General features: G+C 48.4%; 1 protein-coding gene and 2 non-coding genes across 3 annotated transcripts in view; all 3 read right to left on the minus strand.

Annotated features, from left to right (window-relative positions):
- Positions 1-25,230, minus strand: part of ARMH1 (armadillo like helical domain containing 1) — a 181,334-nt gene that overhangs the window by 107,153 nt on the left and 48,951 nt on the right. Inside the window, exons 4-6 of the mRNA XM_073544945.1 lie at positions 21,146-21,312; positions 20,875-21,071; positions 19,407-19,491 (exon numbers count right to left, since the gene is read on the minus strand). Of these exons, the coding sequence (XP_073401046.1) occupies positions 19,407-19,491; positions 20,875-21,071; positions 21,146-21,312 (449 nt within the window). The remainder of the gene's footprint in view (positions 1-19,406; positions 19,492-20,874; positions 21,072-21,145; positions 21,313-25,230) is intronic.
- Positions 6,304-6,418, minus strand: LOC141048920 (U5 spliceosomal RNA). Its single transcript, XR_012220199.1, has one exon. It is a non-coding gene; the product is annotated as a U5 spliceosomal RNA (small nuclear RNA).
- On the minus strand, positions 12,406-12,519 carry LOC141048916 (U5 spliceosomal RNA). The gene has a single exon (XR_012220195.1). It is a non-coding gene; the product is annotated as a U5 spliceosomal RNA (small nuclear RNA).

A 25,230-nucleotide genomic window follows, 5' to 3' on the forward strand; every position in this document is an offset into this window, starting at 1 on the left:
CGTCAGCCAGAGCCACCGGACTACTACCCCTAATATCCCGCATCATCCCGTCAGCCAGAGCCACCGGACTACTACCCCTAATATCCCGCATCATCCCGTCAGCCAGAGCCACCGGACTACTACCACTAATATCCCGCATCATCCCGTCAGCCAGAGCCACCGGACTACTACCACTAATATCCCGCATCATCCCGTCAGCCAGAGCCACAGGACTACTACCCCTAATATCCCGCATCATCCCGTCAGCCAGAGCCACCGGACTACTACCCCTAATATCCCGCATCATCCCGTCAGCCAGAGCCACCGGACTACTACCACTAATATCCCGCATCATCCCGTCAGCCAGAGCCACCGGACTACTACCCCTAATATCCCGCATCATCCCGTCAGCCAGAGCCACCGGACTACTACCCCTAATATCCCGCATCATCCCGTCAGCCAGAGCCACCGGACTACTACCCCTAATATCCCGCATCATCCCGTCAGCCAGAGCCACCGGACTACTACCCCTAATATCCCACATCATCCCGTCAGCCAGAGCCACCGGACTACTACCACTAATATCCCACATCATCCCGTCAGCCAGAGCCACCGGACTACTACCCCTAATATCCCGCATCATCCCGTCAGCCAGAGCCACCAGACTACTACCCCTAATATCCCGCATCATCCCGTCAGCCAGAGCCACCTGACTACTACCCCTAATATCCCACATCATCCCATCAGCCAGAGCCACCGGACTACTACCCCTAATATCCCACATCATACCGTCAGCCAGAGCCACCTGACTACTACCCCTAATATCCCACATCATCCCATCAGCCAGAGCCACCGGACTACTACCCCTAATATCCCACATCATCCCGTCAGCCAGAGTCACCGGACTACTACCACTAATATCCCGCATCATCCCGTCAGCCAGAGCCACCTGACTACTACCCCTAATATCCCACATCATCCCGTCAGCCAGAGCCACCGGACTACTACCCCTAATATCCCACATCATCCCGTCAGCCAGAGCCACCAGACTACTACCCCTAATATCCCGCATCATCCCGTCAGCCAGAGCCACCTGACTACTACCCCTAATATCCCACATCATCCCATCAGCCAGAGCCACCGGACTACTACCCCTAATATCCCACATCATGCCGTCAGCCAGAGCCACCTGACTACTACCCCTAATATCCCACATCATCCCATCAGCCAGAGCCACCGGACTACTACCCATAATATCCCACATCATCCTGTCAGCCAGAGTCACCGGACTACTACCACTAATATCCCGCATCATCCCGTCAGCCAGAGCCACCGGACTACTACCCCTAATATCCCACATCATCCCGTCAGCCAGAGCCACCGGACTACTACCCCTAATATCCCACATCATCCCGTCAGCCAGAGCCACCGGACTACTACCACTAATATCCCACATCATCCCGTCAGCCAGAGCCACCAGACTACTACCCCTAATATCCCGCATCATCCCGTCAGCCAGAGCCACCTGACTACTACCCCTAATATCCCACATCATCCCGTCAGCCGGAGCCACCGGACTACTACCCCTAATATCCCACATCATACCGTCAGCCAGAGCCACCTGACTACTACCCCTAATATCCCACATCATCCCGTCCGCCAGAGCCACCGGACTACTACCCCTAATATCCCACATCATCCCGTCAGCCAGAGCCACCGGACTACTACCCCTAATATCCCACATCATCCTGTCAGCCAGAGTCACCGGACTACTACCACTAATATCCCGCATCATCCCGTCAGGCAGAGCCACCTGACTACTACCCCTAATATCCCACATCATCCCATCAGCCAGAGCCACCGGACTACTACCCCTAATATCCCACATCATCCCGTCAGCCAGAGCCAGCGGACAACTACCACTAATATCCCACATCATCCCGTCAGCCAGAGCCACCGGACTACTACCCCTAATATCCCACATCATCTGCGCACATCTTTTGGGATTGACGTTTTGCACAGCTCCTGTTGGGTGCCTTGGAGGATGACCTGGGAAATGCTGTCCAAACCCCCATGAACGGGCAGCAAGATGGCTTAGTGACTATCGCTGAAGCTATGCAAAACCGAGGTCCCAGATCCATACTCCATCTAATACATCATCTGTAGGGAGTTTGTATATCTCCCCCATGCTTGTGTAGGTTTTCTCTGGGTCCCCCGCTTTCCTCCCACATGCCAGAAGACCTAGTGATCGAAGTCTAGGAGAGGCATAAGACTTATAAAATGTGAATGTGATCATGTATGCGCTGTGCTGGGACACAGTAAATTGTAGTGTTTCCATTATAAATTTCTGCAAAACATATTTTCAATAGAAAAAGGTCGCCCCATGGAGGATCTGCCTATATCGCAGAAGCTCCAGGAGCCGTGATCTGTAAGACCAATGATCATCTGCAGAAAACGATTCTCAGCCACAACTCAGAAACTCTGCGGACCCAACCACGACTTCTGTCAACAAGACTGCAAAATGGTAGAAGATCCGACAGAAGGAAGAACAAGCATTTGTCCAAAATAAAAAATGTACAAGAAACCCCAGAGGGGTGACCGGCCCTCTCTGCTGCATGTCCCACTGCTTCGCCCGGCGTCCCTGGAGGACTGGATGGGACAGGACTAATTCAAATTCAAAGAAGCTTTATTGGCAGGACTAAATACACATTAGATTTGCCAAAGCAAGTGTACAAAAGGGAATAGGGATAGGGACTGTAGAGATGTTGGGAAGGGGCTGTAGGAAAGGTGGATGGGGCAGATCCAGGATGGGGCAATAGAAGTCCATGGCATAGGGAAGGTGGATGGGGGGGATGGGGGCAGATCCAGGGTGGGGGCCATAGAAGTCCATGGCATAGAGAAGGTGGATGGGGGGATGGGGGCAGATCCAGGATGAGGCTATAGAAGTCCATGGCATAGGGAAGGTGGATCGGGGGGATAGGGGCAGATCCAGGATGAGGCTATAGAAGTCCATGGCATAGGGAAGGTGGATGGGGGCAGATCCAGGATGATGCTACAGAAGTCCATGGCATAGGGAAGGTGGATGGGGGCAGATCCAGGGTGAGGGCCATAGAAGTCCATGGCATATTATAGTTCTCTTTCTCACAGTCTATGGCTGGTTTCACACTAGCGTTTTTTAGCGCTGCGTTTTTGCGCATACATGTGCATGCATCCTTTTCCCCAATCTTTAACATGGGAGCGCATGGTCTAGCGTTTGCACGCGTTTTACGTGTGCATGCGTTTTTTTGTGGTGTGCGCCCAGGCGCGCCGGTCGCTGCCTGTTGCATTTTTGGTCCATCCGACCTGTCTCAAGAAAACGCATGCGCACGGAATGCGCAAAAAAAACACATTACAGTCTATGGGAATGCAGATGTGCACATGGAAATGCGTACGTCTGCGTTTAAAAACGCATGCGTTTTAAGAGGAATAATGGCTAAAAAATTGTTAAAACACATGCGCAAAAAAGCAGCAAATGCATACATAACACATGATGCGTTTCTTGTATGCGTTTGCACTGCGCAAAAACGCAGCGCAAAAAAAAACGCTAGTGTGAAACTAACCTATGACATTCACTCACATACCGCGCAGCTATCTCCACTGCTCTCTCTTCTTCCCCCAGCAGGATATATGTTTTCTCTTCCTCCTTCATGGTGATGAAATCCAGGAAGAGATGTGAGAGTCTCGTGAAGTGAGTGTCCCTCACTGCTGAGTACTTGGAGCAGTGTAGCAGGAAGAGGGTCTCATCCTCCAGGGCCTCCTGGTCACAGTGTTGGCACAGTCTTTCCTCCCTGGGCTTGTAGCTCTGCCTGTGTCGGCCGGATTCGATGGCCAGACTGTGGGCACTGAGTCTATACCAGCTCAGGATCTTGCGGTCTCTGGGGTCCGGGAGTTTCTCCAGGTATGGAGCCAGTCTGTAGTCTCTCTGTAGACTCCGGTACATGGTCAGTTTCTGTGAGCTGATGATGTCGTTCTTCCAGTCACTTACGTACCTCTCCTGGCTCCGGCTTTTGTCAGGTTGCTGTGATTGGTGGTCTGGTCTGGTTGGGTTTGGGTGGGCTGTTCCGAGGGTCTTGGTTTTTCTGTTTCCCCTACATGTGTCAGGGCTTTATGGTGATGGGAGCTTGGATTGCTCCTACGTAGGTGAGCCCGGAATGACAGTGCCCTCTTTAGAACCGTTAGATGTAGAGGGAATCTGCCCAGCTCGGCCCGGCAAGCACTGTTGGAGGTGCTCCGATGGACTTGGAGAAGGTGCTTGCAGAATTCCAGGTGGAATATTTCTGTTGGGCTGGAATCCCACCTTGACCAGTCTGGGTAGGTGTGAGGGCCCCAGACTTCGCTGCCATACAGGAGGATTGGGGCGATGATAGAGTCGAAGATTTTTAACCAGACCCTCACCAGTGGCTGCAGATGGTAGAGTTTCCTTCGGATGGCATAGAAGGTTTTGCAGGCCTTGTCTTTCAGGGTCTCTATGGCTTGTTAGAAGCTCCCTGACCGGTGAATCTCTAGGCCCAGGTAGGTATATTTGTCCGTTCCTGTAAGGGCGCAGTTGTTGAGGACAAATGAAGGGTGCTGGTCTGATTTTCTCTTTCTTTTCTGGAACACCATGATGTTGGTTTTCTTTAGGTTGACCGGTAGAGCCCAGGTGGAGCTGAATTTCTCTAAGATTTTCAGGTTGTCTTGGAGGCCCTTCTCGGTTGGTGACAGAAGCAGCAAGTCATCTGCATACAGCAGGAATTTCACCTGCGCGTCGTGGAGGGTGAGACCTGGTGTTGTGGAAGATTCCAGAGTGGTAGCCAGCTCGTTGATGTAAATGTTGAAGAGCGTTGGGCTTAGGCTGCAGCCTTGTCTGACTCCCCGGCGCTGCTGGAAATAGGCCGTTCTTCTGCCGTTCACACTCACACTGCAGAGGTTCTCGGTGTAGGAGCTTTTGATGACATCGTAGGTCTTTCCTCCTATTCCGCTCTCCAGCAGTTTCAGGAATAAGCCTGGGTGCTACACCGAATCAAAGGCCTTTTTAAAGTCCACGAAACAGGCGTATATCTTCCCGTTCTTTGTATTATGGACGTGGCTCTGAATGAGGCTGTGCAGGGTGTAGATGTGGTCGGTAGTGCGGTGGTTTGGCATGAACCCTGCTTGGCTCTTGCTGAGGACGTTGTGCTCGGTGAGGAAACAGGATCCTCTTGTTCAGGATGCTGTTGAACAGTTTTCCCAGGTTGCTGCTGACACATATTCCTCTGTAGTTGGCAGGGTCATACCTGTCCCCATTCTTGTGGATGGGTGTGATGAGGCCTTGATTCCAGGTAGGAGGGAAGTAGCCGGCACTTAGCACAATATTGAAGAGTTTCACCATTGCGGCCTGTATTTCTGGTGGGCTGTACTTCAGCATTTCTGGTAGGATTCCATCCAGGCCACCGGCTTTTCTACATCTTATGGAAGAGATTCTCTCTGCTACTTCCTGTAGTGTGATAGGTGCATCCACGGGGTTTTGGAAATTTTTTACTTTTTCCTCCATTGCTTTTAGCTTTGCCATTATGCTTTCCTGTTCTTGGCTTAGTTCTTCCTGTGGAATGTCTTTATAGAGGTCTCTGAAGTACTGGAGCCAGATGTTGCCATTTTGGATATGGATGTTGTTTTTCTTGTCTTTTGTGCCCATTTGTGACTATCCACAAGCTCATCAGCACACGATGGAGAAGATTCCAGGGCTCCCGGCGAGGTCACATCTAGAGCTGAGATCATGGAAGGAAAAGCTACAGTCCCCAGTAGTCAGTCAGCACATCAGTCTCCTGTACAGGAGATCACACCCCGATTAACCTAGGACCTGGTTAACCTGGGAGTACAAATTTATAACGAACTTTGACACTCTCAGTGCTGGAATGAATATGTCGCATGGATTTATGTCTTTTTACATCAATTAAGGAATTTCCTTTTAAAACCGTGTGGGGGCATCACAACACAGAACTAGACCCCAATCAGAGGACCATAAAACATCCGGACTCCTTATCTATGAACTGGTCCAATGTTTATATTTATGTTTCTCCCTCTCCCATATTGATAGTTCTGCTTCACGTCACTTGTCTTATCTATTGTGTTATTTCTGTGTTGTATTGTGCATAAATATGTGACTTCAGATGTTGTATTAGTCTTTGCCTGATGAAGAGACCTGAGGAGTCTGGAAAGCTGCAATGTGTCACCATCTTTTCAGGTAGCCATTAAAAGGTATCAACTACTGAGAACTCTCAATTCTGAATATTTTTCCCGATTAACCTGTTATTCACCAGTGCAGGAAGCCCAGCGAGCGCCGGGCAGCAAAAAATTATACGAAACTCATAATTGTTCCTCTCCACGGAAATCTTTAGTAAAAGGCGAAAGATTTATTCGATCTGAAGAGAAACCAGAGTATAGAGAGGAGAGCGGCCGGCGTCACCCGGGGCCTGCGCTGCGCTCATCACCCCCGCGGAGAGGACGGCTCCTGGGTGGATGGTGGGGGCCACGTTCTCCGGCCCCCGGACACAATGTATCTGATCTGTTACTGAACTTTACTACAAAAACTAACGGAAAATAATGAGAGAACGTTACAGTTCTGAGGACGGGTCAGGTGCATCCTGGGGGATATGCAAATCACAGCCAGAGGCGGGGCGTCACATGGCTGCAGGATTTTGCAGAGAACTCTGAACTTTCCATCAGTTTCATTTTTTTATTTTCTTATCCTGAACCCGCGGCTTCTTCTTTTCTCTCGTTACTGTGAGTTTCGGAGACCGTTCTTACAGCCACAGGACGCGGAGGGACCGCGACGGGGGATGAGAGGAGCAATTTTTTTTTTTTTTTCCATTTCCAGTCTCGCTCAGATCGTCCATCATGGAAGAAAACTTCCACAAATTAACCTTCATCATTAGAGACCTTTAAGTCTATAAAATAACAAATGCAAATCGTCTCTGCAGACTCTTCAGAGAGGACTAATAATAATAATAATAATAAATTTTATTTTTATAGCGCCGACATATTCCGCAGCACTTTACATTTCAGAGGGGATTTGTACAGACAATAGACATTACAGCATAACAATAATCACATAGATCATAACAGATACCAAGAGGAGTGAGGGCCCTGCTCGCAAGCTTACAGTCTATGAGGAAAGAGGGAGACACGGAAGGTGGGTGGTAACAGATGCCCCTGATTGTATGGACCAGCCATAGTGTTAAGTGTGTAACAGTACAGACACAGAGGGCTAATGGATGCATAAAGCATGTGGGAACATGATGCGGGAACCTAGTTATGGTAAAACTTTTGGCTGTGCCACACAGGGATAGATTAGGTTAATGTGTTGAGGCGATAGGCCAGTCTGAATAAATGAGTTTTCAGGGCACGCTTAAAATTGTGGGGATTGGGGACTAATCGTATTGACCTGGGAAGTGCATTCCAAAGAATTGGCGCAGCACGTGTAAAGTCTTGGAGACGGGAGTGGGAGGTTCTGACTATTGAGGATGCTAACCTCAGGTCATAAGCAGAACGGAGGGCGCGGGTAGGGTGGTATACTGAAACAAGGGAGGAGATGTAGGGTGGTGCTGAGCCATGGAGGGCTTTGTGGGTGAGGGTAATAAGTTTATACTGAATTCTGGAGTGGATGGGTAGCCAGTGTAATGACTGGCACAAGGTAGAGGCATCGGTGTAACGATTGGTGAGGAATATGATCCTGGCTGCAGCATTCACGACAGATTGGAGAGGGGAGAGTTTGGTAAGAGGGAGACCGATTAGAAGAGAGTTACAATAGTCGAGACGAGAATGAATAAGAGAAACAGTAAGAGTTTTTGCAGAGTCAAAGGTAAGAAAAGGTCGAATTCTAGAAATGTTTTTGAGGTGCAGATGACAAGAGCGAACCAGTGATCGAATGTGGGGGGCAAAGGAAAGCTCGGAATCAAGTATGACCCCAAGACAGCGGGCATGTTGCTGGGGAGTAATAGTGGAACCACACACAGAAATGGCAATGTCGGGTATAGGTACATTAGTAGAGGGAGGAAACACCAGGAGTTCACCAGGAGGACTAGATCTCTAGCGCCATCCACAGGAAGTAACAATCCTAGAAGTCAACGTCGGCCCCTTACCTCGTCACATGACTTAGGATAAAACCCAAACCAGAATCTCCGCTTGCAGACACCGTGTTTCGGGGTGCTGCCCTTCGTCAGTGCAAAGTGTGAGATCTGGTTTGGTGATGTGTAAATAACTAACACAGATATTACCTAAACAAACAACACTTACATACATAACAAATGGACTTTTTTCACATACCAATTACAGACCAGTTTCCCCTTTAGCCCAAATACCAACATTTTCTTTCCATTTCTCTCATCACAATCCATTGGCTCCACACTATAATCTTCATCTGTACGATATTCACGACTCTGTATCGGTGACAGTGACCGCTCTCTCGCTCTCTTTCCTATCTACTACCTTTTCCACGTTGATATCTACAGAGGTTTTCTCTTCCTCCCTCCCGTTTCTCCTATTACTCTTCCATGATAACAGTCGGCCTCCTCATCTTCCCGCAATCGTCCCCGCACACAATCCTTTCGTCTTCACTTCTTCCGGCAGTTTCTCAATATCCCGTTTTTCCGTTACAGAAGCCTCCGTTTACTGCTCCAGACTCCAGTTTTCTTCAGATCGTCCTTCGGACTCCTCGGTTTCCCAACTATTAGACCACAAACACGAAAACCTCCCTTTACATCCCACAGCTTTCAGGCCACGATTCATGGAAATGCCGACACTTCTCCTCAGAGTTACATCACAGTATGTTGTATGAAAGGTGTGGGGTGCCCCAAACAATCAATGGGTTCTATATATGGGGGTGCAAAAGCCTGGCATGGAGAACCATGAACTGGAAGAGAAAAAAGACCAAAGAATGGCGGCCTGCACACCAATTACATCTGATAACACATAAGAACCAAAGAAAAATGCTTTACTGGAAAACACAACACACGTGCTAAAAACTATTAAAAAGGACAAAGGAAGTCCATGCGACACCCCCGCCTGTAACAATCACATACAGCCATAATAGGGATGGAGCACAGACCATGAAAAGCCGTCACAATACACCATGTGTGCAGAGTTTGTTCTCAGACATATGTAGTCTCCACATTGATTCCTATATATCAGCCCAATGTACAAACTTTCCAGGACCACAATTCAGGAGCCTGCAAACAAATAAGGCTGCTAAGATGTAAGAGAAGTTGTAGCTACATACTCACTGAGCCACTAATGAGCAAACACCCTGAAAGCAGCTCAATATTGCCAGATGACGTGCTGGTGGACGGCCAGGCACCCATGAAGTCTGTGGATAGCCAAGGGAATCATGCCCATAGGCATCCAAAATCAAGCTAAGACAGGGCTGAAGACATGGAGCAGGGGTGTGAGGAGCAGCCCCACGCGTATGGGAAGTGTGCCTGCTGGCCCAAACTCAGCGTTTAAATGGCATGTAGATAATACCTGGTGTGTGAAAACTCCCCAGCGGTCATGGCCCTGAAGATGTCTCGTGCAGCCCGGCGTTCACACCGAAATCTCGCGAGAGGACCACTGGATTGTCCCATCTCGCGGGAAGGCCACAAGATCATTCCATATACCGCTGTAATGGTTTGTTTGCACCTGCGCAGTGTATTCAGTTTATTCAGACCGGTCTGATACAGTAACTAGTGAAAAGCTGCAAACCAGAGGCTGCAAAACCTTCAGCACAAATAAAAAGTATCCTTTGCCTCCGTATAATCACTAACCTGGCACAGTCTATGCATCACATGGTAAGAAAAAATGTATATAATCCATCAAAATCATGAAAACACACCGTACCTCCTACATCTAAAGAGAGAAAACATGGAGCAAATCAGCCAAAATGTATTTTTATGCGCTCCAACCAGTAAGTGCGCAAAAAAGGTAATCACTATGCATACATAAAGTGTGTGTATATACCAAAAATAAAATATATATGCATAATAATAAATGTACAATGGATGGTTAACAATATATATATAGACCTCCATGGCTTTGATATTATAATATAGCAAAAAACCTTGACCGTACTCAAACCAGCCAAGGTCACATATTTGTACATCTGGGAATTGAATATTATATCCAAATGGTCATGTATGTGTAAAAAGCGCCCTCATTAACAATGGGAAGGTTGGGAGGGGATAATGTACAAATAGACAGTGTCCACCATATACAACGATGAAAAAATGAGGCAATAGACAAAGAAAATCCTGTGAAGGAATATACAAGTGTGAGGTAAAGAGATAACAAATCATTTTTACCTATATAGTATCAAAAAGAAACCAGTTCTGATGAAACGGAACAAGATATTAACCTTGTAGAAACCAAACGCCAGGTCCGGATCATAGAGCCGATGGACGGATCCAAATAGGGGAGGATTCATTTCCAGTGCAGAAAACCGACGAGTCCTGATAGTGAGGCTGGTGGTGTAACGTCTCCAAACAGGAGCAAACGGATTTCCAATGTGGAGAAATCCGCCAGAAGGACGTGTCCAAAACTGCCAGGACAGCTCGAAGGCCCGAACTCCAAGGGGGTTATCATGTGTTATCAGACTTAATTGGTGTGCAGGCCATTCTCTGCTTGGTCTTTTTTCTCTTAAGTTACATCAAAGTAGAGGCAGAGCGCCGCTTCCTCCAGCCGTCTGCCTTGTGCTTCAGTCATCGTCCACAACCCCGCTTTACCACCATTTTTCCTCAGCTGCCTCTCGTTGCCCAAGGACTAATCCGACCACCTAGCAGCAGAGAGTGAAGCGATTCCCCCACAACAAGGCGCCAGGTAGCGAACCATGACCAAAGAATCGACCATTAGATCACTTGATCGTAACCCCTTAATGACCGTCAATACGCCTTTTAACGGCAACAGTTAAGGGAACTTATTCCTCGGCACTGCTTTTTAACGGCACTGAGAAATAAGTGTATAGCGCCCCCCAACGTCAGAGAATCTCGGGGGACTCTGCTACCAGGGGTAGCGGAGATCCTGGAGAATATGATTCGGGTCGGATTTTACCGTCCCCAGTCCTGTGATCGCCATTATTCACCGAATAACAGCGATCAACACACGAAAAAAAAGTCTGGTTTTCCATTCATTTCTCCTCTGAAATGATCACGCATACCAGAGGAGAAAGGAATAGGGTCCCCCGAGCCCCCTGATACCTCCGCCATCCCCGGATCCTCCTGCCCCGGCCCCAAATGTCATCTTCCTGGAAGAAAATGGTGACACATGTGCAGTGCGCCCGCTGAGATCTGCAGGCTGGTACCCGGCAACAAGAGATTTTATCGTATTGGTTCATTATGATCACTGTGATAGACCCTAACACAATGAGCAAAATAAAAAAGTAGTAACCCCCCTCCCCCCCCTATCACCCCCTTAGCTAGGTAAAAATAATAACACAATTTTATTATTTTTTTTACATTCTTTGCAGTTAGGGTTGTTTTGAACTTAGTGTTGGGGGTTGCGATTGTGGTTTTGGGGTTGGGATTAGGGTTAAGATTAGAGGCAGGGCTGTGTTAGGGTTGGAGTTTGAATTGGGGGGATTCCACTGTTTAGATACATCAGGGGGTGTTCAAACGCGACATGGCGCCCGTCATCGATTCCAGCCAATTTTGCGTTCAAAAAGTCAAACAGTGCTCCCTCCCTTCTGAGCCCTGCCATGCGCCCAAACAGCGGCTTTCCCTCACATACGGGGTATCGGCGCACTATAGAGAAATTGCACAACAAATTTTGTGATCCATTTTCTCCTGATACAGTTATGAAAATAAAAAAGTTTGGCTCTAGTGTAAGTTTTTTGTGAAAAAAGTTAAATGTTCATTTTTTCCTTCCACATTGCTTTAGTTCTCGCGAAGCACCTGAAGGGTTAATAAACGTCTTGAATGTGGTGTTGAGCACCTTGAGGGGTGCAGTTTTTAGATTGGTGGCACTTTTGGGTATTTTCTGTTATATTGACCCCCACACTCACTTCTAATGTGAGGTGGTCCCTAAAAACATGGATTGTCAATTTTGTTGGAAAAATGAGAAATCGCTGGTCAACTTTTAACCCTTATAACGTCCTCACTAAAAAAAATTATGTTTCCAAAATTGTGATGTGAAGTAGACATGTGGGAAATGTCATTTATTAACTATTCTGTGTGACATGACGCTCTGTTGTTTTTTTTTTCATAAACACAAATCATATCGAATAAATGTCACCAGTTACATGAAATACAATGTGTCACGAAAACAACCACAATCTCAGAATCGGCGGGATCCACAGACGCTCCAGAGTGATCACCTCCTAAAGGGACAGTGGTCAGAACGGTGATGAGGCCGGAGCACCAGTCCCGTCACCTTCTCTTCATCTGCTTTTCACCAGTGCAGGAAACCCAGCGAGCGCCGGGCAGCAAAAAATTATATGAAACTCATAATTGTTCCTCTCCACGGAAATCTTTAGTAAAAGGCGAAAGATTTATTCGATCTGAAGAGAAACCAGAGTATAGAGAGGAGAGCGGCCGGCGTCACCCGGGGCCTGCGCTGCGCTCATCACCCCCGCGGAGAGGACGGCTCCTGGGTGGATGGTGGGGGCCACGTTCTACGGCCCCCGGACACAATGTATCTGATCTGTTACTGAACTTTACCACAAAAACTAACGGAAAAGGACGAAAAAACGTTACAGTTCTGAGGACGGGTCAGGTGCATCCTGGGGGATATGCAAATCACAGCCGGAGGCGGGGCGTCACATGGCTGCAGGGCTCTTCCCATGTGTCCTCAGATAACCTCCAGAGCTCTGACTCATTCCTCCTCTTCTCCCTGGGACTTTTCCCACCCCCGGAGCGGCATTTATAGGGTTACTGCAGTGACCGAGACCCCTGGAGTCTGCCATGTTCTCAGAGCAGAACATTATGTGTGGGAGGCCTGGGGAACTCCAGGGAGCGGGAGATTGGGGACCTGCAGTGGATTCTCCATCACAAGGTGAACGCGCCTGACTCTCAGGATTAGACGTTATGTAGCTGAAAATACAACATCTGAAGCGCTATAAGTGATAGTCTGCAGGGGTCTATAGCGGTATAGTGGCCCCATACCTGGAGAAAGTCCCGGACCCCAGAGACTGCAAGATCCTGAGCCGGTATAGACTCAGTGCCCACAGTCTGGCCATCGAGGTCGGCCGACACAGGCAGAGCTACAAGCCCAGGGAGGAAAGACTGTGCCAACACTGTGACCAGGAGGCCCTGGAGGATGAGACCCACTTCCTGCTACACTGCTCCAAATACTCAGCAGTGAGGGACACTCACTTCAGGAGACTCTCACATCTCTTCCCGGATTTCACCACCATGAAGGAGGAAGAGAAAACATATATCCTGCTGGGGGAAGAAGAGAGAGCAGTGGAGATAGCAGCGCAATATGTGAGCGCATATCATACACTGCGAGAAAGAGAACTATGATATGCCATGGACTTCTATAGCCCCGACCCTGGATCTGCCCCATCCACGTTTCCTACAGCCCCTTCCAAACATCCCTACAGTCCCTATCCCTATTCCCTTCTGTACAGTTGCTTTGGCAAAACTAATGTGTATTTAGTCCTGCCAATAAAGCTTCTTTGAATTTGAATTTGTGATGTATAATTGATAGTCTGCAGGGGTCTCGGGGCGTCATTTCCCCCTTGACACAGCGCTCCACACGTTATCGTCTGCTGCCCTCTTGTGGACATTTACACACACTACGCTTTCACATGCGTAGCACAGACGATCATTAGTACTATCCATACAGTTATTTCTGGTATTTATTCTATACCAACTGAAGAGCCCGGTGCTGCCCGGGCATAGTAACTAACTGCAGTTAGTTATAACAAATTATAATGAATATAGATATATATAGATATATAAATATAGCGCTGAGTGTATAGCCCCGCCCACTCCACATAGTCACATTCACTATAATCTCCCGCATCATCCCGTCAGCAAGAGCCACCGGACTACTACCCCTAATATCCCACATCATCCCGTCAGCCAGAGCCACCGGACTACTACCCCTAATATCCCACATCATCCCGTCAGCCAGAGCCACCGGACTACTACCCCTAATATCCCACATCATCCCGTCAGCCAGAGCCACCGGACTACTACCCCTAATATCCCACATCATCCCGTCAGCCAGAGCCACCGGACTACTACCCCTAATATCCCGCATCATCCCGTCAGCCAGAACCACCGGACTACTACCCCTAATATCCCGCATCGTCCCGTCAGCCAGAGCCACCGGACTACTACCCCTAATATCCCGCATCATCCCATCAGCCAGAGCCACCGGACTACTACCCCTAATATCCCACATCATCCCGTCAGCCAGAGCCACCGGACTACTACCACTAATATCCCACATCATCCCGTCAGCCAGAGCCACCGGACTACTACCCCTAACATCCCACATCATCCCGTCAGCCAGAGCCGCCGGACTACTACCCCTAATATCCCACATCATCCCGTCAGCCAGAGCCACCGGACTACTACCCCTAATATCCCACATCATCCCGTCAGCCAGAGCCACCGGACTACTACCCCTAATATCCCACATCATCCCGTCAGCCAGAGCCACCAGACTACTACCACTAATATCCCACATCATCATGTCAGCCAGAGCTACCGGACTACTACCACTAATATCCCACATCATCATGTCAGCCAGAGCTACCGGACTACTACCCCTAATATCCCACATCATCATGTCAGCCAGAGCCACCGGACTACTACCCCTAATATCCCACATCATCCCGTCAGCCAGAGCCACCGGACTACTACCCCTAATATCCCACATCATCCCGTCAGCCAGAGCCACCAGACTACTACCACTAATATCCCACATCATCATGTCAGCCAGAGCTACCGGACTACTACCCCTAATATCCCACATCATCATGTCAGCCAGAGCCACCGGACTACTACCCCTAATATCCCACATCATCCCGTCAGCCAGAGCCACCGGACTACTACCACTAATATCCCACATCATCATGTCAGCCAGAGCCACCGGACTACTACCCCTAATATCCCACATCATCCCGTCAGCCAGAGCCACCAGACTACTACCACTAATATCCCACATCATCATGTCAGCCAGAGCTACCGGACTACTACCCCTAATATCCCACATCATCATGTCAGCCAGAGCCACCGGACTACTACCCCTAATATCCCACATCATCCCGTCAGCCAGAGCCACCGGACTACTACCACTAATATCCCACATCATCATGTCAGCCAGAGCTACCGGACTACTACCCCTAATATCCCACATCATCATGTCAGCCAGAGCCACCGGACTACTACCCCTAATATCCCACATCATCCCGTCAGCCAGAGCTACCGGACTACTACCACTAATATCCCACATCATCCCATCAGCCAGAGCCACCGGACTACTACCCCTAATATCCCACATCATCATGTCAGCCAGAGCCACCGGACTACTACCCCTAATATCCCACATCATCCCGTCAGCCAGAGCCACCAGACTACTACCACTAATATCCCACATCATCATGTCAGCCAGAGCCACCGGACTACTACCCCTAATATCCCACATCATCCCGTCAGCCAGAGCCACCAGACTACTACCACTAATATCCCACATCATCATGTCAGCCAGAGCTACCGGACTACTACCCCTAATATCCCACATCATCATGTCAGCCAGAGCCACCGGACTACTACCCCTAATATCCCACATCATCCCGTCAGCCAGAGCCACCGGACTACTACCACTAATATCCCACATCATCATGTCAGCCAGAGCTACCGGACTACTACCCCTAATATCCCACATCATCCCGTCAGCCAGAGCTACCGGACTACTACCCCTAATATCCCACATCATCCCATCAGCCAGAGCCACCAGACTACTACCACTAATATCCCGCATCATCCCGTCAGCCTGGGGTCAGAACCACACAGCTGAGTGGAATGGTCCTAACTTCCATACCAATGTTCCCTTTAAGAGAGGCCTGGGGTCAAAACCAAAGCACTGGATGGATTTGCTCTGACTTCCATACCGGAGATTCCTTTAAGAGGGAAGATGATGCCTACGGGATGGAGGATGTGTGATGGGTATATGGGCAGGGAGGGGGGATTCATTTCTGTCATGTGCTCTCTGCTCCTCTCTGGGGCAGACGACGGCTGGAGCTTATGTTCCCGGGGATGCTAGATTTCTCCCACCATGTCAGTGTCTGTGAGGTGTTGTCAAGTGGGAAAACTTGCTCATAGCAACCAATCACAGCTCAGCTTCTTTTAACCAGCTCTGGTGAAATGAGAGATGCTTAGTGATTGGTTGGTCATACACACACATATTCAGTTTTATATGTAGAGATGATCAGCACAGAGAACTGTAGAGATCTATTTCACTGGATTCTGTCAATTATCACAGTTTATAATGTGCGGCTTACAGGAGAAGACACAGAATGGGCCCCTGTACGGGGATATGGGCCCTCTGCAGCCCAATAGCTCATCATAATGCACGATCCTATCTGCTTTTTAGCTGGTGGTGACCCCTTATTGCCACAGGGGGAACGGGGGGGGGGGGGGGCACAGGTTCACCCTCCGATCCATGCAGAGCTCTCAGGAGGATTTAACAAGAAGCAAAACAGTCACAAATCACAGAGGCGCCAGAGCCGCTGTCTGTCCTTCCTGTAACGCCCCCTACAAACCACAGTCTGAGCAAAGACCTGCACCCAGAACTGCCGACCCAGACCACGAGGTGTCAGAGCTGCCATGTGGTTATCTGCAGAAGCATCGACATACTGCACCACTGACCATATACTGTATGTACACCGTGTATATCGCCATCAGCGGACACCAGAGATTATAACCGTACACCATGGATATCGCCATCAGCGCAGAGGTCAGGGATTATAACCGTACACCATGTATATCGCCATCAGCTCGGACACCGGAGATTATAACCGTACACCGTGTATATCGCCATCAGTGCGGACGTCAGGGATTCTAACCGTACACCGTGTATATCGCCATCAGCGCGGACACCGGAGATTATAACCGTACACCGTGTATATCGCCATCAGTGCGGACGTCAGGGATTCTAACCGTACACCGTGTATATCGCCATCAGCGCGGACACCGGAGATTATAACCGTACACCGTGTATATCGCCATCAGTGCGGACGTCAGGGATTCTAACCGTACACCGTGTATATCGCCATCAGCGCAGAGGTCAGGGATTATAACCGTACACCGTGTATATCGCCATCAGTGCGGACGTCAGGGATTCTAACCGTACACCGTGTATATCGCCATCAGCGCAGAGGTCAGGGATTATAACCGTACACCATGTATATCGCCATCAGCGCGGACACCGGAGATTATAACCGTACACCGTGTATATCGCCATCAGTGCGGACGTCAGGGATTCTAACCGTACACCGTGTATATCGCCATCAGCGCAGAGGTCAGGGATTATAACCGTACACCGTGTATATCGCCATCAGTGCGGACGTCAGGGATTCTAACCGTACACCGTGTATATCGCCATCAGCGCGGACACCGGAGATTATAACCGTACACCGTGTATATCGCCATCAGCGCGGACACCGGAGATTATAACCGTACACCGTGTATATCGCCATCAGCGCAGAGGTCAGGGATTATAACCGTACACCGTGTATATCGCCATCAGTGCGGACGTCAGGGATTCTAACCGTACACCGTGTATATCGCCATCAGCGCAGAGGTCAGGGATTATAACCGTACACCATGTATATCGCCATCAGCGCGGACACCGGAGATTATAACCGTACACCGTGTATATCGCCATCAGTGCGGACGTCAGGGATTCTAACCGTACACCGTGTATATCGCCATCAGCGCGGACACCGGAGATTATAACCGTACACCGTGTATATCGCCATCAGCGCGGACACCGGAGATTATAACCGTACACCGTGTATATCGCCATCAGCGCGGACGTCAGGGATTCTAACCGTACACCGTGTATATCGCCATCAGCGCAGACGTCAGGGATTCTAACCGTACACCGTGTATATCGCCATCAGCGCAGACGTCAGGGATTCTAACCGTACACCGTGTATATCGCCATCAGCGCGGACACCGGAGATTATAACCGTACACCGTGTATATCGCCATCAGCGCGGACGTCAGGGATTATAACCGTACACCATGTATATCGCCATCAGCGCGGACACCGGAGATTATAACCGTACACCGTGTATATCGCCATCAGCGCGGAGGTCAGGGATTATAACCGTACACTGTGTATATCGCCATCAGCGCAGAGGTCAGGGATTATAACCGTACACCATGTATATCGCCATCAGCGCGGACACCGGAGATTATAACCGTACACAGTGTATATCGCCATCAGCGCGGACGTCAGGGATTATAACCGTACACCGTGTATATCGCCATCAGCGCGGACACCGGAGATTATAACCGTACACCGTGTATATCGCCATCAGCGCGGACGTCAGGGATTATAACCGTACACCGTGTATATCGCCATCAGCGCGGACACCGGAGATTATAACCGTACACCGTGTATATCGCCATCAGCGCGGACGTCAGGGATTATAACCGTACACCGTGTATATCGCCATCATCGCGGACACCGGAGATTATAACCGTACACCATGTATATCACCATCAGCGCGGACGTCAGGGATTATAACCGTACACCGTGTATATCGCCATCAGCGCGGACACCGGAGATTATAACCGTACACTGTGTATATCGCCATCAGCGCGGACGTCAGGGATTATAACCGTACACCGTGTATATCGCCATCAGCGCGGACACCGGAGATTATAACCGTACACCATGTATATCACCATCAGCGCGGACGTCAGGGATTCTAACCGTACACCGTGTATATCGCCATCAGCGCGGACACCGGAGATTATAACCGTACACCGTGTATATCGCCATCAGCGCAGACGTCAGGGATTATAACCGTATACTGTGTATATCGCCATCAGCGCGGACACCGGAGATTATAACCGTACACCGTGTATATCGCCATCAGCGCAGACGTCAGGGATTATAACCGTATACTGTGTATATCGCCATCAGCGCGGACACCGGAGATTATAACCGTACACCATGTATATCTCCATCAGCGCAGACGTCAGGGATTCTAACCGTACACCGTGTATATCGCCATCAGCGCGGACACCGGAGATTATAACCGTACACCGTGTATATAATAATAATAATAAATTTTATTTCTATAGCGCTGACATATTCCGCAGCACTTTACATTTATCGCCATCAGCGCGGACGTCAGGGATTATAACCGTACACAGTGTATATCGCCATCAGCGCGGACACCGGAGATTATAACGCCATATCATCACTGCACTCACCTTCATATTGCACCTCCATGTGCATGGACTGCAGCGCCCCCAGCAGCGGATCCACTATGGCCGGATGAGGCGTCTGTACAATGTCCTGTAGGGAGCAATCACAATCCGCAGTTCAGGCCGGGCACAGAGCGTAGATGTCCCCCAGTGATGTAATCAGGGGGTCTCACGTGTTATTGGAGGTTTGGAGTAAGCAGCTCTTTTCAGGATTGCGCTCACAACTCCGCAGCGTTGGGCCGATTTGCTGCAGCACCGCAGATTTAAGAAGCGTCACCCACAGTAATTCCCCTAACATCCATCTACCGTCTTCTCCCTCCTTCTATCCTCAGAGTCACACAGCATGACGCTTGGCGACACCCTACTACACCCTCCCACCGGGCGATGCTACGTGGGGCAGCACTACGCCCGGTGATACCCGGTGAAATGTGACATCTTAAAAAGCTGCAAAATTTGGGACAAATGTATTACAGTCCCCCCGGAGTGATGTTATCTACGACCCCTTTAATGGCGTAACTTTTTCAACGTTATAAAAAGCGTTGAAGACATAAAAATAGCACTTTCTCTATTTTGTGACAAATTCAACAACCAGCATTCTCATTGCAAAGACTTTGGCGTAAAAATCAGCAAAAAATGCCATGAGACTGAAAAGAAAAAAGTCACGTTAACAAAAACGAAATGCAGAAAAAGCTTCAAAGGGAAAATACTGAAAGAATTGACAATCTGGCTTTAGAAAAAGAAAACGTGGCACGGGTCAAATAACGCAAAGGGAAAACAGTAACGTGGGCTGAGGGTTTGGTGCTAATGTAAAACGTGCGGGTTTTATCCCCCAAAAAAGTAGCAGGAAAAACGCATCCAAATCACTGTCAGAGCGAGCCCAACAGCCCCGCTAAGAAGAGCTCAGTCTGCTGCATAGAACAGGCTCCCAATATATTTTAGGCCTTTTCACGCGCCCGCTTCCCTTTACACGCGCCCGCTTCCCTTCTCATCTTTTGACGGCAGCTTAGAGTCTGGAGAGGTGAGATCGGGAGACCCACGGCCGGTGCGGACATCTTGGTCTGCACTCGGACCGTGTTTTACAGGCGTCTGAATTTGCGCTTAGTCTGACAATCACAGTCCGGACATCGCGGTCCGCACCACAGGTCTGAGTCAGGAAACTTGCAGCTGGTTCGTACTCCAACCATGAATGGTGGACGTGTGAAACCTGCGCAATGGGTCAGCCTCCATGTCAGTCCTCCGCAGAGGCCGGACCAGGAGTATTGCCGGCATCCTGGTGCCTCTGAATTTTAGAAGGCCTCCAGCGTGACACAAATCATGGCGTCACAGGGGCCGTGTCATCTGAGGACGGTCGCTGAACCCTGGCTGGCCACCATGGAGAACCAACATGGACGCCAATTTAGGGCCCCACAAATCAAGCTGCCAAGCTCTGGGAGAAAACCGGTCACTGAGGGGTTTATATTCGGTCACCAATTACCTGGACGATGCGCAGCGTCTGTAGAGACAAGTGCTGAACTTTCGGGGAGGCACAGGGTAAGAGGGCGATCAGACCCTTGTACACTTGGCTCTGGTACTTGGGGTTCCCATGAGCCAGCAGCTCCAGTAAGATCTGCGCCTGTTCCTGAGTCGCCTCCATCTTGGCATTGGCGAGACATTCAGCGACAGCACGCACTCCTGCCGGGAGGTGAATGATGGGGGTTATTATAGGAGATAAGAGGAGCGATCATGACCCAGATCTCCGCACTCACCGTAACTCTCACAGATCAGCTCTTTGTATTGGTGTCCGGCTCTAGCCAAAATCTGCAGGATCCCGAGAGCCTCCATCTTGTGCTCTTCATTTAACTGTTTCAAGCCCAAGATTTCAAGTAGTGTGAGAGTTCCCCCGACCTCCACAAACTCCACCTTGTAACGACCGCTGCGGGTGAAAATGGGAAGAGGTGAGGCTTTCCAAGACCTGTGCCTGCTGTCAGTGAATACAAACACCTGCCTATGTGTCCAGAGGCTGAAGACTCATCCTGCCCCATTAAACCTATGTACAAGGCCACGTTCACACGGTCAGTATTTTACATCAGTATTTGTGGCCAAAATCAGGAGAGGAACAATCAGAGGAAAAGTAGAATAGAAACTCAATTTAAACAGCAGACAAGAAGGCAGCAACACTTACCTGCCCAGATCTTGGAACAAATGCACTACAGGGTGCAGCCAGCCCATAAAGCAAGATGTTAGCAACACAGGTGCAAAATACCAGATCAACAGCCACTCTCCACCTACCCAATCCTGGAGGGGGTGACTGCCCAGTGTACAATTGCACAATAAAGGCCCGCATAGGGCGTTGTTCACACAAGGGTACTGCACAGTGCCTGGTTCACAGCCTGTAGTGAAATATGTACAGTATATAGGATGTATGACCAGCAGTAATTAACATTTGTCCTTACACTGCAGCTCTCCACACAGGTCAAGACCTCATGTTATCCTGAGAAGGCAGTCTCCTGTCTCCAATCTCACCAGGGGGCTTTACTGAGAACCACAAGCGGAAACATTTCACACCCTCCAGCTCTTTTGAAGAAGAGATGCCAATTGGAGAATGACACTATCCATCTATGAGAAAGGTCACACAAATAGTGTTCAAAGAAAATAATGTATTCATTGGTAAAATAACCACAGTCCAGTCACAAACCAAGGATTAGAATATTAACATGAGAGGCTGGTCTAGAAATCCGATCTCCAAGTTAATCTATAAATTAGGCCTGTTCACAGTGAGGGGCAGCCTAGCTGATGTGCTCCATTTCATATCCCCCCCTCCCTCAAGGACAGAGCATCAGGATGCAAAGTTCGATATTTCTGTAAGTTTTCTCCCTTTTATTTTAGCATTGTTTTTGCATATTAGTATGTCACTTTTTATTTCCAATTTTATATCCTTTTTTATTGTAAGCACTGTAACTTTTATATTAAAGCTTAAAACATTAATAAGTCTGAACCTTGTTGCTCTAAAGAATCCATAGCCTTAGAGTGTGCGCTCCTGGTGATTGGCACATAGTAGTACTACTTCCGGGACTCATCACCCGTGTATTCGGTGAGTCGTGGCAGCGCGTATGAGCGGGGTGTGTGGTCTGTGTCGGGGTGTGATTTATGCTCCCATTGCAGCATAGGACAGAGGTTGAATGCTGGACTGAGTGAGAGTAGGCAGATTAACCCTTGCAGGCGCAACCCCAAGTCACGTGCTGGTAAGCGGGTATGTGACAATTGGTGTCAGCGGTGGGATATACGAATATATCCTCCCTGGTAATTCCTGACAATTGGTGGCAGCAGTGGGATATATGAATATATCCTCCCTGGTAATTCATGACAAAGCCTATTAGTCACGCCCCTACTCTTCGATTAGGTGGGCTGGCCAGCACACTCAATGCATCAGTGTGAACACCCCTCATGCGAGGCCAGAAATGTTTGGGCTTCGCTGCACCCCAAAAAATATAGTGCCAAAATTACATAAATAGTGAGGTATTAGTTGATATTTTGGCCAAAATACGAAAGCTCGTAACCCGTGCCAAGGGTCCCCACACTTTCGAGTCCCGACACTAAACTAATTAACAAAACCACTAAAGACTCAGTCCCCAAAAATTCGAACAGCAGACATGCGGGCCTTTATTGTGCAATTGTATACTGGGCAGTCATCTCCTCCAGGAATGGGTATGTGGAGAGTGGCTGTTGATCTGGTATTTTGCACTTGTGCTGCTAACATCTTGCTATATGGGCTGGCTGCACCCTGTAGTGCATTTGTTCCAAGATCTGGGCAGGCAAGTGTTGCTGCCTTTTTGTCTGCTGTAACATCAACTGTTTTTCACTGTCCTATTAAGGGAATAGAAGAATCCAGGATATCTATAAACAGAAAGATAGTGAGGAAACACTTAGCTAACCTAAATGAATTCAAGTCTCCAGGTCCAGATGAACTACACCCCAGAGTACTGAAGGAGATAGCAGAAGAAATTATTGAACTCCCCTCCATAATTTTTGAAAATTCTTGGAGAACAGGAGAAGTCCCAGAAGACTGGGGCAGAGCAAATGTTGTTTCAATCTTCAAAAAGGGGAAGAAGGTGGACCCAGGAAACTATAGGCCGGTGAGTCTGACTTCAATACCAGGAAAGATCTTTGAACAAATTATTAAACATGCGTGTAAGTACCTTGACAAGAATGAAGTGATTAAACAGAGTCAGCATGGGTTTGTAACTAATAAGTCATGTCAGACTAACTTAATTTCCTTCTATGACAGAATCACTGACTGGGTGGATCAGGGAAATGCTGTAGATATAGTATATCTTGACTTCAGGAAAGCATTTTAGACAAAGTATCTCACACCATCCTTATTGAAAAAATGACTTTGTATGGAATGGACAAGGCAACTGAGTGGTGGATTCATAACTGGCTTAGTGATCGGACCCAAAGAGTGGTCGTAAATGGCTGCACATCCAGTTGGAAGAATGTCTCAAGTGGGGTACCACAGGGCTCTGTCCTGGGCCCTGTATTGTTCAACATCTTTATCAATGATTTAGATGAAGGAATTGAGGGTAAACTGATTAAATTTGCTGATGACACTAAGCTAGGAGGGATAGCTAATACTAGAGAAGAGAGAAAGGATTCAAAAAGATATAAACAGGAGAAGTGGGCAGCAGCTAACAGAATGGTTTTTAACAGGGAAAAATGCAAAGTACTACATCTGGGCAATAAAAATGAAAAAAAGCATATACAGAACGGGAGGAATAGGGCTAAGCAACAGCACATGTGCAAAAGACTTGGGTATACTAATAGATCACAGACTGAATATGAGTCAACAGTGTGATGCAGCAGCAAAAAAGGCAAATGCAATTCTAGGATGTATTAACAGAAGCATACAGTCCAGATAACGTGAAGTCATTATTGCCCTCTACTCCTCTTTGGTCAGACCTCATCTGGAATATTGTGTCCAGTTTTGGGCACCACATTTTAAAAAAAGACATCAACAAACTGGAGCAAGTTCAGAAAAGGGCAACCAGAATGGTGACCGGTCTGCAAACCCTGTCTTATGAGGAAAGGTTGCAGGATTTGGGAATGTTTAGTTTGCAAAAGAGAAGACTGAGAGGAGACTTAATAGCTGTCTACAAATATCTAAAGGGCTGTCACATTGTAGAAGGATCAACTTTATTCTCATTTGCACAAGGAAAGACTAGAAGCAATGGGATGAAACTGAATGGGAGGAGACACAGATTAGATATTAGAAAAAACTTTTTGACAGTGAGGGTGATCAATGAGTGGAACAGGCTGCCACGAGAAGTGGTGAGTTCTCCTTCAATAGAAGTATTCAATCAGAGGCTGGACAGACATCTGTCTGGGATGATTTTGTGAATCCTGCTTTGAGCAGGGGGGGGGTTGGACCAGATGGCCCAGGAGGTCCCTTCCAACTCTACCATTCTATGATTCTAAATTTAATTTTTGGAGACTGAGTCTTCTTTAATGGCTTTGCTAATTAGTATAGTGTAGGGACTCGTAAACGTGGGGACCCTTGGCGCGGGTTACGAGCTAACGTATTGTGGCTAGAATAGAAACTAGTCACCACTCTTGGATTTATCACCCTCCTGGTTACAAATACTGTTGTGAAATACTGACCAAATACTGAGCGTGTGAATGTGGTCTTACACTGACTCAGACTTCTTAAGGCCCTTCCTCAGGCATCAATTATAGCAGAGTATCTGAAGAGACACAAATATTTACACAAAACATACATAGGCATGGCATCATAAAGGAACGTTTCTGCCTCTGCTTTTTTTGTGACCTAAGAAGTTTTGAAAGCTGCCGTGTAACA

Source organism: Dendrobates tinctorius, unplaced genomic scaffold, assembly GCF_039654945.1.
Source record: "Dendrobates tinctorius isolate UK_male_01 unplaced genomic scaffold, ASM3965494v1 ptg000138l, whole genome shotgun sequence".
NCBI lineage: Eukaryota > Metazoa > Chordata > Amphibia > Anura > Dendrobatidae > Dendrobates > Dendrobates tinctorius.